This window comes from Perissodus microlepis, chromosome 22, assembly GCF_051167445.1.
Source record: "Perissodus microlepis isolate ML-2025 ecotype Zambia chromosome 22, ASM5116744v1, whole genome shotgun sequence".
Classification (NCBI taxonomy): domain Eukaryota; kingdom Metazoa; phylum Chordata; class Actinopteri; order Cichliformes; family Cichlidae; genus Perissodus; species Perissodus microlepis.
Window position 1 is genome coordinate 9,980,001 of NC_140481.1, and position 17,201 is coordinate 9,997,201.

The window sequence follows — 17,201 nt, forward strand, 5'->3', positions numbered from 1 at the left end:
ACTCGGGGAGTGCAGAAAAGTGCTATATGACAACCAGTCCATGTAACAAAGACAATCATATGAATGAATTTAATGAATGGGTGTCAGTGGCATGTTGTATAAAGTCCTCAAACAGAATGAAAAGCGCTATATGCCTCAACATGCCTCATTCTCCCATTCATACAAGCACTTTTTTAATACTATGCAGTGCTTTCTATCTAATATTCACACACATTCACACTGATGGATGCACTGGAGAGCAACTTTCCCAAAAGTTATTTGGAACGCAGTTCAACCTTTACACTAGCAGACCTGGTCAACCACCTGTGCTACAACTACTCCATTTTCTTTGTTGCATTTCATCTTTCATTTCTAAAGAAAATAAATTATTAAACAGCTTCCCGCATCAAATAATTTACAAGAAATAAATGAATTTCACCTGTGAGTACCAGCGACCTCGCCCATCTCTTATTGGTTGCCTGTGTGCCTGTAGCTCTTCCTCTCCGTAACCATGACAGCAGTGTGGCGATCGAGAACGGTTGTTCACAGCAAGGTCCGATGGTGAGCTAGGCATCCTGCTCCTCCTGCCATTATAGTACAATCCCGAGGGGCTCTGCCTCCTGTCAGTCACAGAGTGTGATCCAGTGAGAGCGGAGGAGGAGCAGATTGTCAGCCAGCTGATACATATATACCCACACTCAGAACCAAAGCTTCAAGAACTGAGGAGTCTATTGTTAATAGTATTACTACTAGTAGCAGTATCTGAATTTCTTCCTGTTCAGACTTCCTTTTTATCGACCTGTTTCAAGGCTTTTTCACCTGTACTGTCAACTTTTTAAAAAGGTCTTCACTGTAATAATAAACTCATTGTTTAAGGAAAACTACATTTTGACTCCTGTTCTATGTTTACGGCCATAAAATCTCAACTCTGAGTTAAATTCTGTTACCAAAACCAGAACCAGCAGCAGACATCGATGCAGCATAGAAACATTAAAACTTTTCTCCAGCAGCTCCAGACAACATACAGTGTTCACAAGCACCAAAATATCAAAGCACTGGTTAAACCTACTAATGGTGAAAGTGAATCTGATTTCTGATCAACAAAGTTTGAATCTGTATCAACAGGGAGCATAAAGAAGCTGAGATGTGTACTTACATGCAGTCAGTCTGAGTGCAACCAGATACACATTTAATTAAAGTTTTTACAGCTCTCCTAGGAGGTTTGAAGCTTCATATTGACCAACACCTTGACACGCTCAGCAAGTTTATGACTGACATGGATCACACCGGAAGGCCCTCCCCCTCTCCAATCCCAGCAATACAGGAAATGACATCACTGCTGTTAGCCTGCATGCTGTATTTAGCACCAGCAGTAATCCTCTGCAAGGTACCAGATTATTAATCTGTTAATTTGATTACAGGATATATGTGTGTGTGTGTGTGTGTGTGTGTGTGTGTGTGTGTGTGTGTGTGTGTGTGTGTGTGTGTGTGTGTGTGTGTGTGAGAGAGATGGAGGTCACTCTCTAATTAAAAACAATCTCACTAATTAAAAGTTTAAATTTAAATGAGAAGCATGCAGGCACAGCTGACAGTTAAATGGCCTCAGGAACAAAAAATTATAAATAATATAAACAATGAATAATACCCACCATTCTGCTGCACCATTACTCAAGGGCCCCGTGGCACCCAGTGGCCCATGTGTAGGTGGGTGGGGAGCCCTGTGTAAGCTGTAATTGATGGATAGCATTTCAGGGGAAAAGTCCCCTGACCGAGTGAGAAACTCCTGCTGCTTCCTGCACACATTGCACACCCACATCACCTGAAACACACACACCGAGTTTGTTTACTATAAACACATGTAAGAGGCTGCTGTTGCCTGATTGGCTGGTTTTCCTCCTGATGTGATAGTTGGCATGCTTTACAGATCATGTGGTGTCTCCTGAGTTCCAAACAACCAAAGATGCACAACTTCACATATTTTCCAGAGATGATGCAATTATGTTATTAAATGGAAGCTCTACTCTTCATTTACCCGTTGCCACACATTGCTATGGTGAATTCTGATAACAGGATTCACCATGGCAGGAAAACCTAAGTATAGAGAAAACCTATCCGTTTTTCTCAATATGTAAGTTGTGTAAAAAGATAAACTTACAGGAAATTTAACAGAATGTATTAAACTGAAAGACTAGAAGTTCAGTTTCAATAAAAGCAACTCATTTATCAACATCCATTAATCCAGAGGAGCTGGAATATGAAGATGCATCAGTGCTGACATGATATTTACCATAGAAACAGGAGGGGAGAAAAAAGTAATTTTAATCAAATACTGAATAAGATATAGCTACAATGTCTGCTCTTATGTTTCTGTCTGCTCTGAACTCTGGCTTCATGAATGAGAAAATGAGTCATATGGTCAGTCAGCTGGTTCATGTGCAGCAGGAGGGGAGAAGTCAGAGGGACCAGTATGGGCTCAAAATGTGGTCATAAATATTTTGTACTTGTAAAAAAGATTTGTATGTGTAAAAAAGATTTGTGTGTGCGTAAAAAAGATTTGTATGTGTAAAAAGAATTTGTGTGTGCGTAAAAAAGATTTGTATGTGTAAAAAGAATTTGTGTGTGCGTAAAAAAGATTTGTATGTGTAAAAAAGATTTGTGTGTGCGTAAAAAAGATTTGTATGTGTAAAAAAGATTTGTGTGTGCGTAAAAAAGATTTGTATGTGTAAAAAGAATTTGTGTGTGCGTAAAAAAGATTTGTATGTGTAAAAAAGATTTGTATGTGTAAAAAAGATTTGTATGTGTAAAAAAGATTTGTGTGTGGACTTGGCCCAAAAAAAACCCTGCAAGTTACAAGTACGAATTTTGACCCTATTTTTCTTCCTTTGAACTGCAGGTCCTTGAAGGGTAATACAGTTTGAAGCTGGAGGATCTCTATATAAATATCCGATAGCAGCTAGGTCCCCTAGCTTTCAGCAGCTGTTGAAAGGATAAAGTTGTGCTATATCAGTGGTTAGAAATACCATTATTACTTTAGGATTAGTTTAACACAAAGTCAGGGCTGACCCGGGACCATTGCTGTGAGTCACAGTGCGCAGCATAAAAATCCTTTCACATCGGACGCAGGATGTGCTGCTAATGCTAACGGCTAACTAAAAGCAAAGGATCCAGAATTTGTTGCGCTGGCTGCTGAGCTCTGTGGGTTTTTGCAGCAGCTCTACCTGTACTAGATGCACCTGCTCCTTGTCGTTTCTATCTCTGACTTTATGTCCTCTACAAGAGTTTCTGTTTTTTTTGCTGGTTCTTCAAATGTTCAATAAAAACATGTATGCTAATTCATAACGAAGAAAGCTTTGTAATGAAGACTGTCATTTCCAAAACACTGCCCGCCCCCACCCCGCGGTCCGCAGCGCTGTTGAAAAGGCTGTGGAAGTCCCTATATTAAACACGTAGACCTGTGACACAAAAATCACCAAACTCGGACGACCACAGACTGTTTTCCTTCGTGGTGATGAAGGAAAACGCTGGGTTGGCATGTAAAAGGGCATTTATTCCCTTCAAAGACCTGCAGTTCAAAAAAAGCGCCCCTCCGACAGCCAAACCCATCTGTTCTCTGATTGGATTGTTACATTTGTGATTGACATGACATTGACCAATCAGATGAAAGGAAGAAAAATAGGGTCAAAATTCGTACTTGTAACTTGCAGGGGTTTTTTTGGGCTAAGTCCACACACAAATCTTTTTTACGCACACACAAATTCTTTTTACACATACAAATCTTTTTTACGCACACACAAATTCTTTTTACACATACAAATCTTTTTTACGCACACACAAATCTTTTTTACACATACAAATCTTTTTTACGCACACACAAATCTTTTTTACACATACAAATCTTTTTTACGCACACACAAATCTTTTTTTACACATACAAATCTTTTTTACGCACACACAAATCTTTTTTACACATACAAATCTTTTTTACACATACAAATCTTTTTTACAAGTACAAAATATTTATGACCACATTTTGAGCCCATAGACCAGCCGCCAGAGAGCCAGTCAGGTTCACAGAGCTAAGTTTATTTTATTTAACAACACTTTATTGTTCTATAAGCAAGCAATTTATTTATATAGCACTTTCAGACAACTCCCAGCTGAAAACAAAGTGCCGTACACTTGACATGCCAAAAAAACGATACATTGAATAACTTAAAAAATATAAAATACTAATTAGAATTAAATTAAAATAATAAATCAGCACATTAGATTAAAGGCAGGCAGCCAATGGAGTGAAGCCTGAATGGGAGTTATGTGCTCTCTTTTGCGAATTCTGGGTTAAAAGTCGTGCAGCAGCATTTTGAACCAGCTGCAGACGAAAGAGAAGACACAGACTTACTACAAAATACAGTGCATTACAGTAATCCAAATGAGATGAAATAAAAGCATGGCTTACTGTTTCAAAATGTGGCCTGGATAAAATAGGTCTTACCTTTGCCAAGCACCTTAAATGATAAAAACTGGACTTGACAGTAGCCCTAATTTGAGTGTCCAATTTAAAGTCACTGTCCATCTTAAAACCCAAATTAGTAACAACAAGTTTAAAATACTCTGCCAGGGGTCCCAAATCAATAGCGGAGGGATCACTAGGTCCGCAAGGACCAAACACAATCTCCTCTATTTTGCTTGAATTACATTTTTAAAAGTTTAGGGACATCCAAGTTTTAATATCTTCTAGACATGCCAGAAGTGGTTTAATAGAGAAGGCATCTTTCTGCTTCAGAGGCAGATAAATCTGGCAGTTGTCAGCATAACAGTGGAAGGAAATTCCATGCTTTTTAAGGATGGTTCCCAAGGGCTGTAAATATGATGAAAAAAGCAGAGGCTCTAGAATTGAGCCCTGCGGGACCCCAAACTGAAGAGCCGCAGAAAAGGACTCATACCCTAAAAAGTTAACACTAAGTTTGATCAGAAAGATAAGACTTAAACCCATTCAAAGTAGTACCACGAATGCCTGCAAGACGGTGTAAACGAGACAGTAAAATGTTGTGGTCTACAGCAGTGGTCCCCAACCTTTTTTGCGCGACGGACCGGTTCATGCCCGACAATATTTTCACGGACCGGCATTTAAGGTGTCGCGGATAAATACAACAAAATAAAACTAGTACCGGTACCGAAAAAAAGAAGATTTATTCATAACACACGTGAAAAGACCAAGGAAAACCGAGTTAACGATAAAAACGATAACAAAATAACGCTGAAAACCGATAAAACCCCTGAAAACCATACATTTCACACCTGAGCCTCAACTCTCGCGGCCCGGTACCAAACGACTCACGGACCGGTACCGGTCCGAGGCCCGGGGGTTGGGGACCGCTGGTCTACAGAGTCAAAAGCAGCTGTTAGGTCAAGGAGGACAAGAACAACATGATTACCAGAATCACAGGTAGGGAAGATATCATTAAAAACCTTTAAGAGTGCTGACTCAGTGCTATGGAAGTCTTTAAAACCTGCTTGGAAGACCTCAGCATACTATTCTCATTTTTTCTTAAATCAATCAATTGGGAATGTACAATTTTCTCTAAGATTTTAGACAGAAAAGTCAGCTTGGAGATAGGCCTGTGGTTAGTCAATACAGTGTGGTCCAGGGTGGGTTTCTTAAGAAGGGGTTGTACTACTTCCTGCTTAAAATAAGCAGGGACTACACCAGACATTAAACGGCTGTTTATAATAGTAAGAACAGCCTGTGCGAGGCAAAATCTTTTTAAAAAATTGTCGAGGGACAGGATCATTTGGAGAAAAAGAGGGCCTCAGATGACCAACCACATTCTCTAAAAAAGAAAGAGTTACAGGCTCAAACTGGTCAAAAACAGCAGAGCAAGGGATCGAGACGGAGGGGTCAGATTCAGGGGCAGAGATGAGAGCCCACGTAGCTGCTATCTTCTCATTAATAAAAAAAAAACCAACACAAAATCATTAGATAGTTTATGAGAGGCCTCCAAACAGCCACTTTGTGGAGCATTTAAAACTAAGTTGATGGAGTTAAATAACACACGTGGATTATGACTGTTGGAGGAAATCATCTTGTATTAAAAGTATTCCCTTTTAGCCTCCTTGACTGTATCCTGATAGAGACACCAGCAGTCCTTTAAGATTTGAAGAGACACCTGCAGTTTGTCCCTCTTCCATCTGCGTTCAGCTCTACAACACTCCCTCCTCACAGCCCGAGTGGTGTCATTAAACCAAGGCTCGGTTTTAGCCTTGAGCTGCCTGGTTTTTAATGGTGCCACAGAGTCGAGTTTAGCTTGGTAGGAAGATTCAAAGCATTAAAATCTGATCTTAAAAAAAACACCTGCACTGCACCTGCTGACCTCATATCAAATTTGTATTGAATTCTGTCTTTAGATTCTTTAAAAATATTTAATCACCAGCTAGAACATGTCTAGAGTAGGTGGCACTCATAGGGATCATTTTCTGTGGTAGAAGAGTCACGTGACCTGCAAAATGCCCCTTTTAGATTGATGAGATGCTGCAGCACCATCCCTTTCATGTGAATGCACAGGTTAAATGCTGAGTTGATAATCAGCTTCGTGTGAACACTTATCCTGATCTCCAGTGTTAGGGTGAGTACAGGGCATGTTTGTAGTACAGGGCACAGTTGTGATAGTTGATGGTAGCAATCTTGATTTATACATAAGTGGGCAGATGACTCAAAGCAGTGACAGTGGTGCTGAAACTTTGTCTATCCCATGAGTCTGATCTTAAGTAACATTTCCATTTTACCGTATCAAAGCAGAGCTACCTGAGGGACAATACCAAACGCATCCAGACCATGGCTGTATAAACATTTCATTTGCCATTTATGAATTGCTGCTGCTTTTATGCACAGTATCCAGCCTGCGTCAATCAAATCAAAGCTAACAGTCTGACATTTAATCGTTTCATTTCAGACGATCTAGAGTTGTTAAACTGTCACTGAAAAAAATAATTAAACTGAAAATGACCCCAGATATTCAGCAATGTCCACAGCAAAAATGCACTCATAGACCAACCTTATTGGCTCTCAAGGAGACACGCCCCCCACAGCGGCCGCAGAAACGACTCTGGCAGTAGCAGCATGCTCGGCCACAGCCATCGGCAAACTTGGTCTTGCGACAGATCCCGCAGGTTGGAGACTCTGCCCGCGCTGTCTGAGCCTCTGGAGACTCCTCACCCAGCTTCTTCATGTGGTCTTTATACATCTCAAACTGCTGATGTAACTTCCTGTGAGGAGGAGGTTTTTAGAGAGAGGAGAGGTCAGAGGGTGACATATGCTAAACTTGTACTGAAGTCTAAAGGACCAGTGAGCTGGTCCTTGTTTGGTTCATTAAAGAGGCGAAGCCAGGCATGTACGATTGGATTTGGACCTTCAGTGTCAGACTGCGACATGATGAATAAACACAGCATCAGGTGTCTACCTGAACTGAGGCTCAGGTGAGACACAAACACCTGTGCTCAGGTAAGCCTCTGGGTTTACTCACATCTGCAGCTCGTTGTCTGTTGGACTTTTAACCTGCAGAACTTCGGACACGTTGGTGGCAACGTTACTGACCAACTGACTGAACCCTGAGAATGGATTCCACCTGTCCAGGTAATACACACAGTCAGCTGACAGGAAGCACATCAGTGGGTGGGAGGGGCAGCGTAGGACACAAGAAATAGCTTATTGAGGAAAAGAGGCGTGGCTAAGGGAGTGCACTCTGGGAGATGAGGTACTTACGAGGACGAGGGAGGTTTCACTTCCTCCTGCTCCCTGCAGACATAGACATGGCGATGATAACGATGATGATGATGATGATGATGTCAGTGATATAATTAATCATGAAATAATATAAAAACAAAATCATAACAGAAACAAACTTAAACTGAAGCTTTAAATTAGAGCCCTGCATTGGGACTGGGATCCCACCCAACGCAAATCTCGCAGAAGTGGGGGGTTTTAAGGTTGCCGTGGGCAACAGTTGGTCTCAAAATTGTTAGCAGGACGAAGAGTGCAACTGCTGTTGGTAACAAAATTCAGATTGGAGAGTCTAAAACTAAAGAAACGAGTGGAATAATGGATATTTGGAAAAGCTTTAAAATCGTTATAAAATAAAGAAAGTAAAGCGCTGGACATAAAGTGCCACATACACATGCATTAATCATAGCGTGTTTATAATGTGGTTCACGTGACCAACTCACTACCCCAGTGGGCAAGACATTACAGTTGATAGTACTGCAAGACAAAAGTGTTGTTTTTTTCACCTGTCTCAACCCAAGATTAACTGGATAATCAATTGATTGAAGAAAAATGAAGACATGGAGAGACGCTTTATTTAAATCCCTGAATGTGGCGATGTCTCTCATAAAGGCTCCAGTTCAATAACATCTACATGCATCTTGTAGAGAATCCCTCACCCTCTGCTGCTGCCAGGACGAAAGCTTTCAAAAGCTACAGGTACTTCTGATCTAGGTAAATAATGCAATGTGTAGGAGGTGAAGAGCAAGAAACTGTTTATTGTTAAAGCAAAGGTAAGTGCTACATAGTTCGCTTAAACGAACTACCACATGTAAATCTTATATTTTGTTGACTCGTACATTTACAGTGTAGTGTCAGAAAAGTTCTGGTAGTATTAATTTGTCACATTATTATCATGTTCTAACAGTATAGTTGAGCATTTTTCCAATTTTAGTTAAATATTAAGACAGTTTAAATGAGCTGCACTGACAGCCTGAGTTGCTGTGGAGAAGCAAGTATTGGTGGGATTTGGCCTGTAAGGCACGGCTAGCAGATGTACTCACATGCCATACTCTACATCCTTCTGGCAGCTGTAAATAAATGCTGATTAGTGCATCTGATAGCACAGAAACTAAATGGCATTTTGTTTAAGTTAAACATGCGGACGTTTGATGGATAGCTGGAGGGCAAAGGACTGAAGTACTGTTTTGCCCTCAAGGAGGGTGAGTCCTAGTAGCTCTGACGTCATGTGAAAGCTATGAATATCAATAAGTCTGTGGGTGCGGGCAGGATTGGACACAGACGGACAGCGGGAGTGGGTGGTAATGGTCAGAAATTCAGAGGAAGAGGGATTTTAAAAAACAAACAAAACAAAAAAACAGTCCCACACAGGGCTCTACTTCAAATAAGCAGAAACAGAATGAGACATCGAGCTGCTGAAACGGGATTAATTCAGTTCTCCTCTGCCACCACCAGGATGCGTCAGAATGCAACAACTCACCCAGTAGCACACACAGCTGAAACGGTTTGTTTGTTTGTTTGGCCAACCATAAAGGTAAACAAACCGAGCAAACAAACAAAGGATTCATTGAAAGGATTTTATTAGTCTTCCTGTCACTTCACCAGTTCTTAACTGAAAATCAAACATAAAAGCAAAATGAACAAAATATGAATGAAACAATAAAATAAGTAAATGCACACGGTCAACAGTCATGATGCAGGCTTGGCCAAGGCCTGACATGATGTCACAGCAGCTCCATAAGAGTCCACAAGCTGAGAGTCGGGAGGTCTGTGATTTATGGTCTAATCACATGCTGGCAATAAAATCATGAAAGTGTTGCGATGTCTGCCCTGTCCTGCCCTGAAAGGTTGGCTGCTGGTCTACAGTGTGTGCCATCTCTTTAACACAGCAATGTTTACATAGAAGTCATTGCTGATTGGCTCATACTTGTGACACACACCAAACAAACCACAAACAAAAAAGCAAAACAAACAACTTTCAAAGCTAATCATGCTTGGGATAGGCAGTAAGTGACAGGCAATGTAGGGGCTTAAAAAAACAAAAGAAAAAAAAACATCCAACACACAGTGAGGACAGTAAGATGCTCGGTTTTACTTCACTGATGAAAGGGCCCACACAAACTAAACATTTTAAACAGACTAAAATAAAACTGTGTCAGATGTGTTCACGAAGACTGCTTTGAAACCCTTTGACCTCAGTGACTCTGCAGTGACATCTGGAGGCCACAGGTGGTTACACCACCTCACAGATAGCTACAGTCCTCAGACGGCCCAAAACCACCAGATGCTCTGATCCCTGTTAAACCACGAACCCCCTCATCCACCAAGCAACACCCACACTAATGGGATAACTGGATTTAGTCTGCAGTTACAGTAAACTCGAGAGACAGACTGTTAAGAACCAGCAAGCCTGTAAAACCTACAATATCCACCAGAAACACAGCAAAGCATTCTGGGTAAAATCCTGACAGACTCTACTTATTCTACTGCAGCACAGCACTGTACAGAGAAACAGTGAAAACCAGCTCCATCTGCACCCTGCACAATCAAACTGAACACGCCAGTCCTCATTCTGTAGGATCTGTACTCATACCAAGCCTGTCTCAATTAGCTCAGTCTGCCACCGCTGTCTCATCAAAACCTCCTCGAACAGGATGAACCACACTGAGATGGCAGCAGTTCATTTGGAAGATTTTACATTAAAAACACGTCATGAAGGATTTGAGCAAAGATTCCAAAAAATTTCAACATGACATAAAAATGTGACTTAAAATTATTCATCTATTATCTGATGAGCGTTCACATTTATCTGGTGACCTTCTCGAGTGAATGTATAAACATTTACTGTATGTAGATCAGGACAACACTCTGATGTTAGATATAACCCTGTGTGAGGAGACACAAAAATTACAAACAACTCTTCAAGGATGCATTTATGGTAAATGGATGCTGGGTCTGCCCGGAACACCTCATCCAGGAGGCGCCCAGGAGGCATCCTTGTCAGATGCCTGAATCACCTCAACTGGCTCCTTTCGATGTGGAGGAGCAGCAGCTCTACTCTGAGCCCCTCCCGGATGGCCGAACTTCTCACCCTATCTCTAAGGGAGAGTCCAGCCACCCTTCGGAGGAAGCTCATTTCCGCCGCTTGTATCCACGATCTCATTCTTTCGGTCACTACCTACAGCTCGTGACCATAGGTGAGGGTAGGGACGTAGATCGACCGGTAAATTGAGAGATTTGCTTTTATGCTCAGCTCTCTCTTCACCACTATGAGAACCAGTCTATAATAAATAACACAATAAAAGGCTGATTGATCATTACAAAAACATTTTCCAGTTACTGGTGAAACTGATCTGCTGAATGAACCAATGAACGTCTGTTTAATATGCAGATCACCAGCCTATTTGATTTTATTATTATGTCAAAAATGAAGACATTTCAGTGGACTGTGTTGCTCTGTGAAGGGAGGAGTATTCATTCCTTAAATACTGACTGCTTTCAGCAGAAAGTTCTAACTCACTTCAGTCTGTGCACCACATTCAGACCAGTTTGATCACTAAATATATTTCCCAGTGACCTTCACATGGTTCCCCTTTATTTTGGTGTAAAAAAGTTTAATTTCATTTTAAAACATCTCAGAAAACACCAAAGAGGCAGAGCAATTATGTCACTTCCTGGCAATGCTCAGGAAAAACAACCTGGGTCAAAAGAGGCTACTGCTAATCTTTATGCCAGCACGCTAAAAGATTAGCAGTAGCATCTTCTGGCATATTTATATCACAGCTTCAGCAGATCAATCAGCACAGCTCAGAAGATAGCTGGCAACTCTCTGCCCTCCCAATCACATCCTTGTTCTCACCTGAAAGATCTGTTGTTTTTTGCCAATCAGTACAGGTCCCTCAAATGAAACTCAGAAACAGCTTCTTCTCTGTGAGCTCAATACCAACCCAATTAAAAGTGATCAGTGAAACAGTTCATCAATCAGCCTAACCTGACATACAGCAAAATTTTATAGGGTAGTGAATTAGATTAATGATTGCATTAAGCAGTTATTCTAATACCCACATAGCAAAATTGGTATGTCCGGGATCTGGCCCGCACAATGTGCTTACACATGGCCCACATACCGCAAAGAATGATGGCCCTTTGGTGGCCCAGATCAGTATTGCCAGAGGTGGCCTACACATGAGCCAGCACAAGGCCAGTTGCAGACACACTGGTGGTCCTGTACTGACCCAGAACAGTTTCAGCTCTGGCACTAGATGTAAGCCTAATGTGTACCTTAATCAAGCCATGTAATAACAACGTGCCGGAACATAATAGTGCAAAGTAACATGAAGAACGATTCTTATATAGTGTTTTTCTACTCTGCCGGATTACAGAAAGCACTGAACACAACATGCCACATTCACTCAATCACACCCTTTCTATCAACTGAGTACGTCCTAACTACATTAATACACATTCACACTCTTGACATGCAGATAGGAGAAGCTAGGGAGATTGAACCACTAACCTTCCGATCAGTAGGTGACCTGTCCTGAGCTACAGCCACCCAGTGGTAAACATGAGTAAACCTTCACTAGGTTTTGGATAAAGTGTACACTCACAAACCTGTCAAACCTGCATTTGAAATGTTGGCTACCATAGCAGTATAGTATTGCAACATGGGATTTGGGTCTTCAAACTAAAATAGGAAATTAGGAACATGCATAGTGCCATCAATGCCAGACTTGCCCACATCTGGTTGGAATACACCCTGCCATGACACCAGTCAGTCAGAAGTGCCAGCTTGATGATAGATCTGGGCCAGACCTGTTTTCTATGAGCCTGGGCCACATAAACCAAACCACAATCGAGCCAGATACGGCATGCCATCACTTAAACAGTGACAACTATGCCAGGCCTGGCCCATATCTGGATGACATACCACTTAGCATGCCAGACGTCAGCCAGCAGTGCCGGTGTGAACAGGTGTTCTGGGAATCCATCCTACCCGTTGTTTCTGCGCATGCGCACAACACAAAATTAAGTGGCGAACCGTACTACCTTTGTGAATATTAGCCAGAAAAATACTCTGATGGGTAAAATTAAGTGCCAAACCATCCTACCTTTGTGAATGTGACCTACAAGCATACTAACAGCTAAAATTTAGTTCCAAATCATCCTACCTTTGTTAATAAGAGATAGAAACATACTCTGATGGGTAAAATGAAGTGCCAAACCATGCTACCTTTGTGATCCTACCTTTGTTAATGTTACCTACAAGCATACTTTAACAGGTAAAATGAAGTGGCAAACCGTCCTGGCTTTATAATTATGAGCTACAAGCATACTCTGATGGGCAAAGTTAAGTGGCAAACCGTCATACCTACTTAAATTTGTGCTGGAATTACTCTGTGACAGCAGAAATGTGCATAAACTAATTGCGGTAGGACGTTTTGCCAAAGTAGGATGGTTTGTCAGAACACGGCTTGACACCATATCCGGGCCAGACCAGCGTGCTGTGTGGGTATAACCATTTCTGATCAGTTTAATCGGTTTTGTTTTTAAGTAAACTCCAAATTTATGAGCAGCTTTTAAATCTTTATTTTATCTTTACTTCTTTTCTTCTGTTGCTGCCTGAACACCTGCAGTCTGCTTCTGCCACTGACGATCTGGAGAGGTCAACTTCCTGTTAAACCTTCCTGCTGCAGCTGCTGAGGTTTTTTAATTAAAATGCTCACTGATGCTTTTATTTTCTCTGAACACCAGCTGATTCCATAATCAATAATCTTACTTGAGCATGCTCTTTTCCTTCGTCTCCTCCTCCTTCTGCCTCTCCATCACCGACAGGATGATGCTGCGCTCCTCCTCCGTCAGGTGGCTCAGGTCCGGCAGCTCCGGCCCAAGTCCAGGCTCCGCAGCCAGTGCCGGTCCAGCCGGCCCGGACATTGTGTCTGTGGGCCGCTGGAAGAGAAGGTAGCGTCGGTCAGGCCAGAGCCACGTGACTGGATCCCGTCATCATAATCATAAATGATGATGTTAACGACGAAGGCCAGGGAGCTGCAGAGTGTTCACATTATTTTGTCCAGCTCCAGGTGCGTTCAGCGGCTCTGCTGCCGCGGCAAAGGCTCGAGGAGCCGCTCCACCTGCAGCTGCACCTCCATCAGACCATCCACCATTCACCACCATCCTCCTCCGGCTCACCAGCAGGCGCAGCGGCGTCCTTTTGCTCGCTACTCCGCAGTCATGTCGCCTCCGGGGTCAGCGGCGGTTCCGTCCCGCTCCTCCCGGCCCTGCGGCCCTAATGCTTGGCCTTCTGTGGTCGCGGTGTCCCGCTGTGGTTGTACGGTGCTTCTCGGCGATAACAGGCGCAGGGGCGAGGAGGAGAAAATAAATAAATCTTCACATGACGGGGAGGGAGGGGGGCACGACGTGACGTACTACAACAAAGATCAGCTGGTCGGGCGGGGGAGGAGCTAAAGATAGAGCTGCAGAGGAAGCTACAAACAGCGTCATCAGTCAGTCACCCAGTCAACTGATGGATCGATAACAAACATATTTAATAATGTGAAAGAATAATGGTACAGCGTAGAGCTGCCACTCAGACAAAAGAAAACGTTAGTACATTATAATATTGATATTGTAAGAACCTAAAATGTTTTTGCTAAAACGTGATAATTATGTATATTTTAAAGTGATATTATGTTGTTCAAACGTGAAAAGTATATTGTACTGATAGTATATTGAACAAACACGAAAAGTATAACGTTAGAAAAACAAACTTTTCAGGTTATAACGTGATAAAGCTATATTTTTCTTTTGCCTGGGTGGCAGCTCTACGCTTCAGTAAGAGCGCATTAAAACAAATTAAAAATACACCACTTTAAATTTAAAGTGTAGAATTCATGAAATACTGGCCGTCTGTGAATTCTAACAGACATAATTATAAACGATAATACAGTGTAATCGAATCGAAAAGACTAGTGCTATGTAACATAAGTCATGTCAAAGTATATATTATATTATCTAAGACATTAACTTGTGATTTTTAAGCTAAGTGATATCTATTAAGCTATAGGTGCTGCTGTTTCTGCGTGAAAACTACAGTAATTAAATTTTAAAAAGAGGCATTATGCAGGAATTTGCAGTGAAAAGAGTCTAAGGAAATTCCGTGCACTGTTCATTGGCATTGCGTGAAGGTACAGCTGTTTAGACAGGTCAACCCTAATCTGACAGTCAGTCATTATTCACAAGTTAATAAATATGTGATAACGACCCAGCAGCATAATGAACTGCCAACCTGGAAAGTCTGCTGCCGATGGGCGCCGCCCTGCCCGTACTTTCCAAATTGTGTTATGTTCTTTTTGTGTTCAAATGTTGGCATAAATATTTTCTGTATGCCAACGCTGGCATTATGATTGACTGGGTTTTATGTGCCTAAAGAAGAAAATGTGAAGAGTACTGTGCATATTATTTAAAGAAAAATATGTTACAGTGTCCATGCCAAAGCTGTTTATGATTAAAGTTATAATAATCCTAATTATTCTGTATTTGTTCTTAATTATAGCACCAAAAGCAAGGTAATTTTGTTTGTTTGTTTATTACTTTATCGTAACAATGCTTCTGTGAAACGCAATAAATCCTATATTGTTGGAAAGCCTGTTTATTTCCCCTTAAGTGGTGCCACTTTTTTAAGGAAAATGCATTTGTGGGTTGCGTAGCAGAGTTGAAGTATGTGGCCTGAGCCCATGAAAAACTTCTTTGCTAGTGTCAAACAGCTGATTTACTCTTCTTTATTGTCGTGTTCCAACAATATAAAATGTGTTGCCAAGAAGCATTGTTACAACAAAGAAGTAATCAGCCAAAGACAAATGTCCTTACTTTTTGTGCTAGGTTTATCAACAGCAGTATGCTGTGACAGGTACAGAGTACAAGGGAGCACTGTGGTTTAGAGACTGAAGACATCACCTAGAGCGATGAAACACTACTCCCACTGAAAGTCCACTAAACCAATCCCAGTGCTCCCTGTTTTTACAAATCACACCCTAAGTCTATGAGTATATGACAGAAAAACATACACATTTTATTCTTATTCAAACACTAACAGCTGTTTGAATATAAATTAATCGGGAACTGATCAGTAATTATAATCTGAGATAAACATAATTTATGTAACTTCCTTAGGGATTATTAACGTATTCTGAATCTGCAACAGAGTGCCATCTGATGGACAGCTGCATTTTTGATCATTCCATTTGCTAAGTCAGCTTCATGTTTTCACAAATAAGCTGGGAATGAATATCTCACTACATCTGGTGCACTCTGGATCAAGTGAAAAAGCTTTCTAAAGAATTTTTGAGATGAATGACTATTCAGAATTACCCTGTAATTTTGAACATTTATCTGAACACTCCAAACTCCAAACACTCCACTGAAAGAGGCTCAGCAGCATATTCACTTCCTCAGTGTGGTCTAAAAGCCAGGTCAACTTTTACTTTTCCCCCACAAAGAAAAAAAAAAACGTTCAGAATCAGATAATCTCAGAGGGAAACTGAGACTGAGGAACTCTGTTTCCTGTTTGGAATCTAAGGGTGTTTTCAGACCTACAAGTTTGTAAACTTGTAGCTTTTACCCATGGTTAGGTTTGTTTTCACACAGATAAAAATCCAAGTGAACTGCAAATGAACCAAAGGTCTCACTACAAACCACATAAGAATGTTCAGTCTGCTTACTGGCCAGTTGTGTCTGTTCTTGGTCTCAGTTTATTCCTCACGTCCTTCTTGCCTTCCATATGTTCCTGTATCTCTTTTTTGTCTGTGGTTTATTCTATAGACTCATGTATGAAGTCAGTCTTGTGTGAACCTTCCTTCCTGCAGCTCAGCTTCAGCCACTGGATATGTCACTTTATGTTTGAGACTGTATGAAGAGTTTTCTGCAGATTAAGAAATAATCTGTGTGCTGAGTAATATGTCTTTCCAGATATCTTCCTCACTGCAAAAGTGGTAACTGAAGGGTTTAACAAATGATTGAGTAGTCAGATGTTTGTTCAGTACTGCATTCACTGTGAAACCTTTCTCACAAATGGAGTTTGATTTGCTTCTCTCCAGTCTGATTCCTCGTGTGATATTTCAGGCTGTTCTCACACTCATGGCAGGAAAATGTTTTTTTCTCTGGGTTCTTGGTCTGCACAGTCTGTTCGACCATTGTCCAGCTCCAGCTGCTTACCGCAGCACTTTTGCTGCTTTAAGCCTGACAGTCAAGTGAACTATTTGTTGCATGCCCTGCAACTGCTTTTCACCATGTGGATGGCCATTTGCCGAGTCATGTGCAAGAACCCTTTCTCACAGAACGGGCAAGTGAACTGGCACTCCAGTGTGTGAAGGGTCTTCAGATGGACAGATTGTGGTTGAATCAGGGCTGTGCAAATGACGAAAATATATTAGATGATAGACGATTATAC

At 41.4% G+C, this 17,201-nt stretch overlaps 1 protein-coding gene across 22 annotated transcripts in view; it reads right to left on the reverse strand.

Moving 5' to 3' along the window:
- rims2b (regulating synaptic membrane exocytosis 2b) overlaps positions 1 to 14,194 on the reverse strand; it is a 55,478-nt gene extending 41,284 nt beyond the window's left edge. For 9 of the 22 annotated variants that reach the window (XM_084920289.1, XM_084920288.1, XM_084920287.1 and 6 more), the window contains exons 1-4: positions 13,536 to 14,180; positions 7,032 to 7,242; positions 1,629 to 1,798; positions 419 to 599 (exon numbers count right to left, since the gene is read on the reverse strand). In XM_084920289.1, the coding sequence (XP_084776415.1) occupies positions 419 to 599; positions 1,629 to 1,798; positions 7,032 to 7,242; positions 13,536 to 13,690 (717 nt within the window). In that variant the 5' untranslated portion in view covers positions 13,691 to 14,180. Of the gene's footprint in view, positions 1 to 418; positions 600 to 1,135; positions 1,243 to 1,628; positions 1,799 to 7,031; positions 7,243 to 7,499; positions 7,602 to 7,738; positions 7,772 to 13,535 lie in introns of those variants that run through there. The other 13 variants (XM_084920304.1, XM_084920303.1, XM_084920302.1 and 10 more) reach the window with 9 other exon arrangements.
- Positions 14,195 to 17,201: the final 3,007 nt, after the last annotated feature.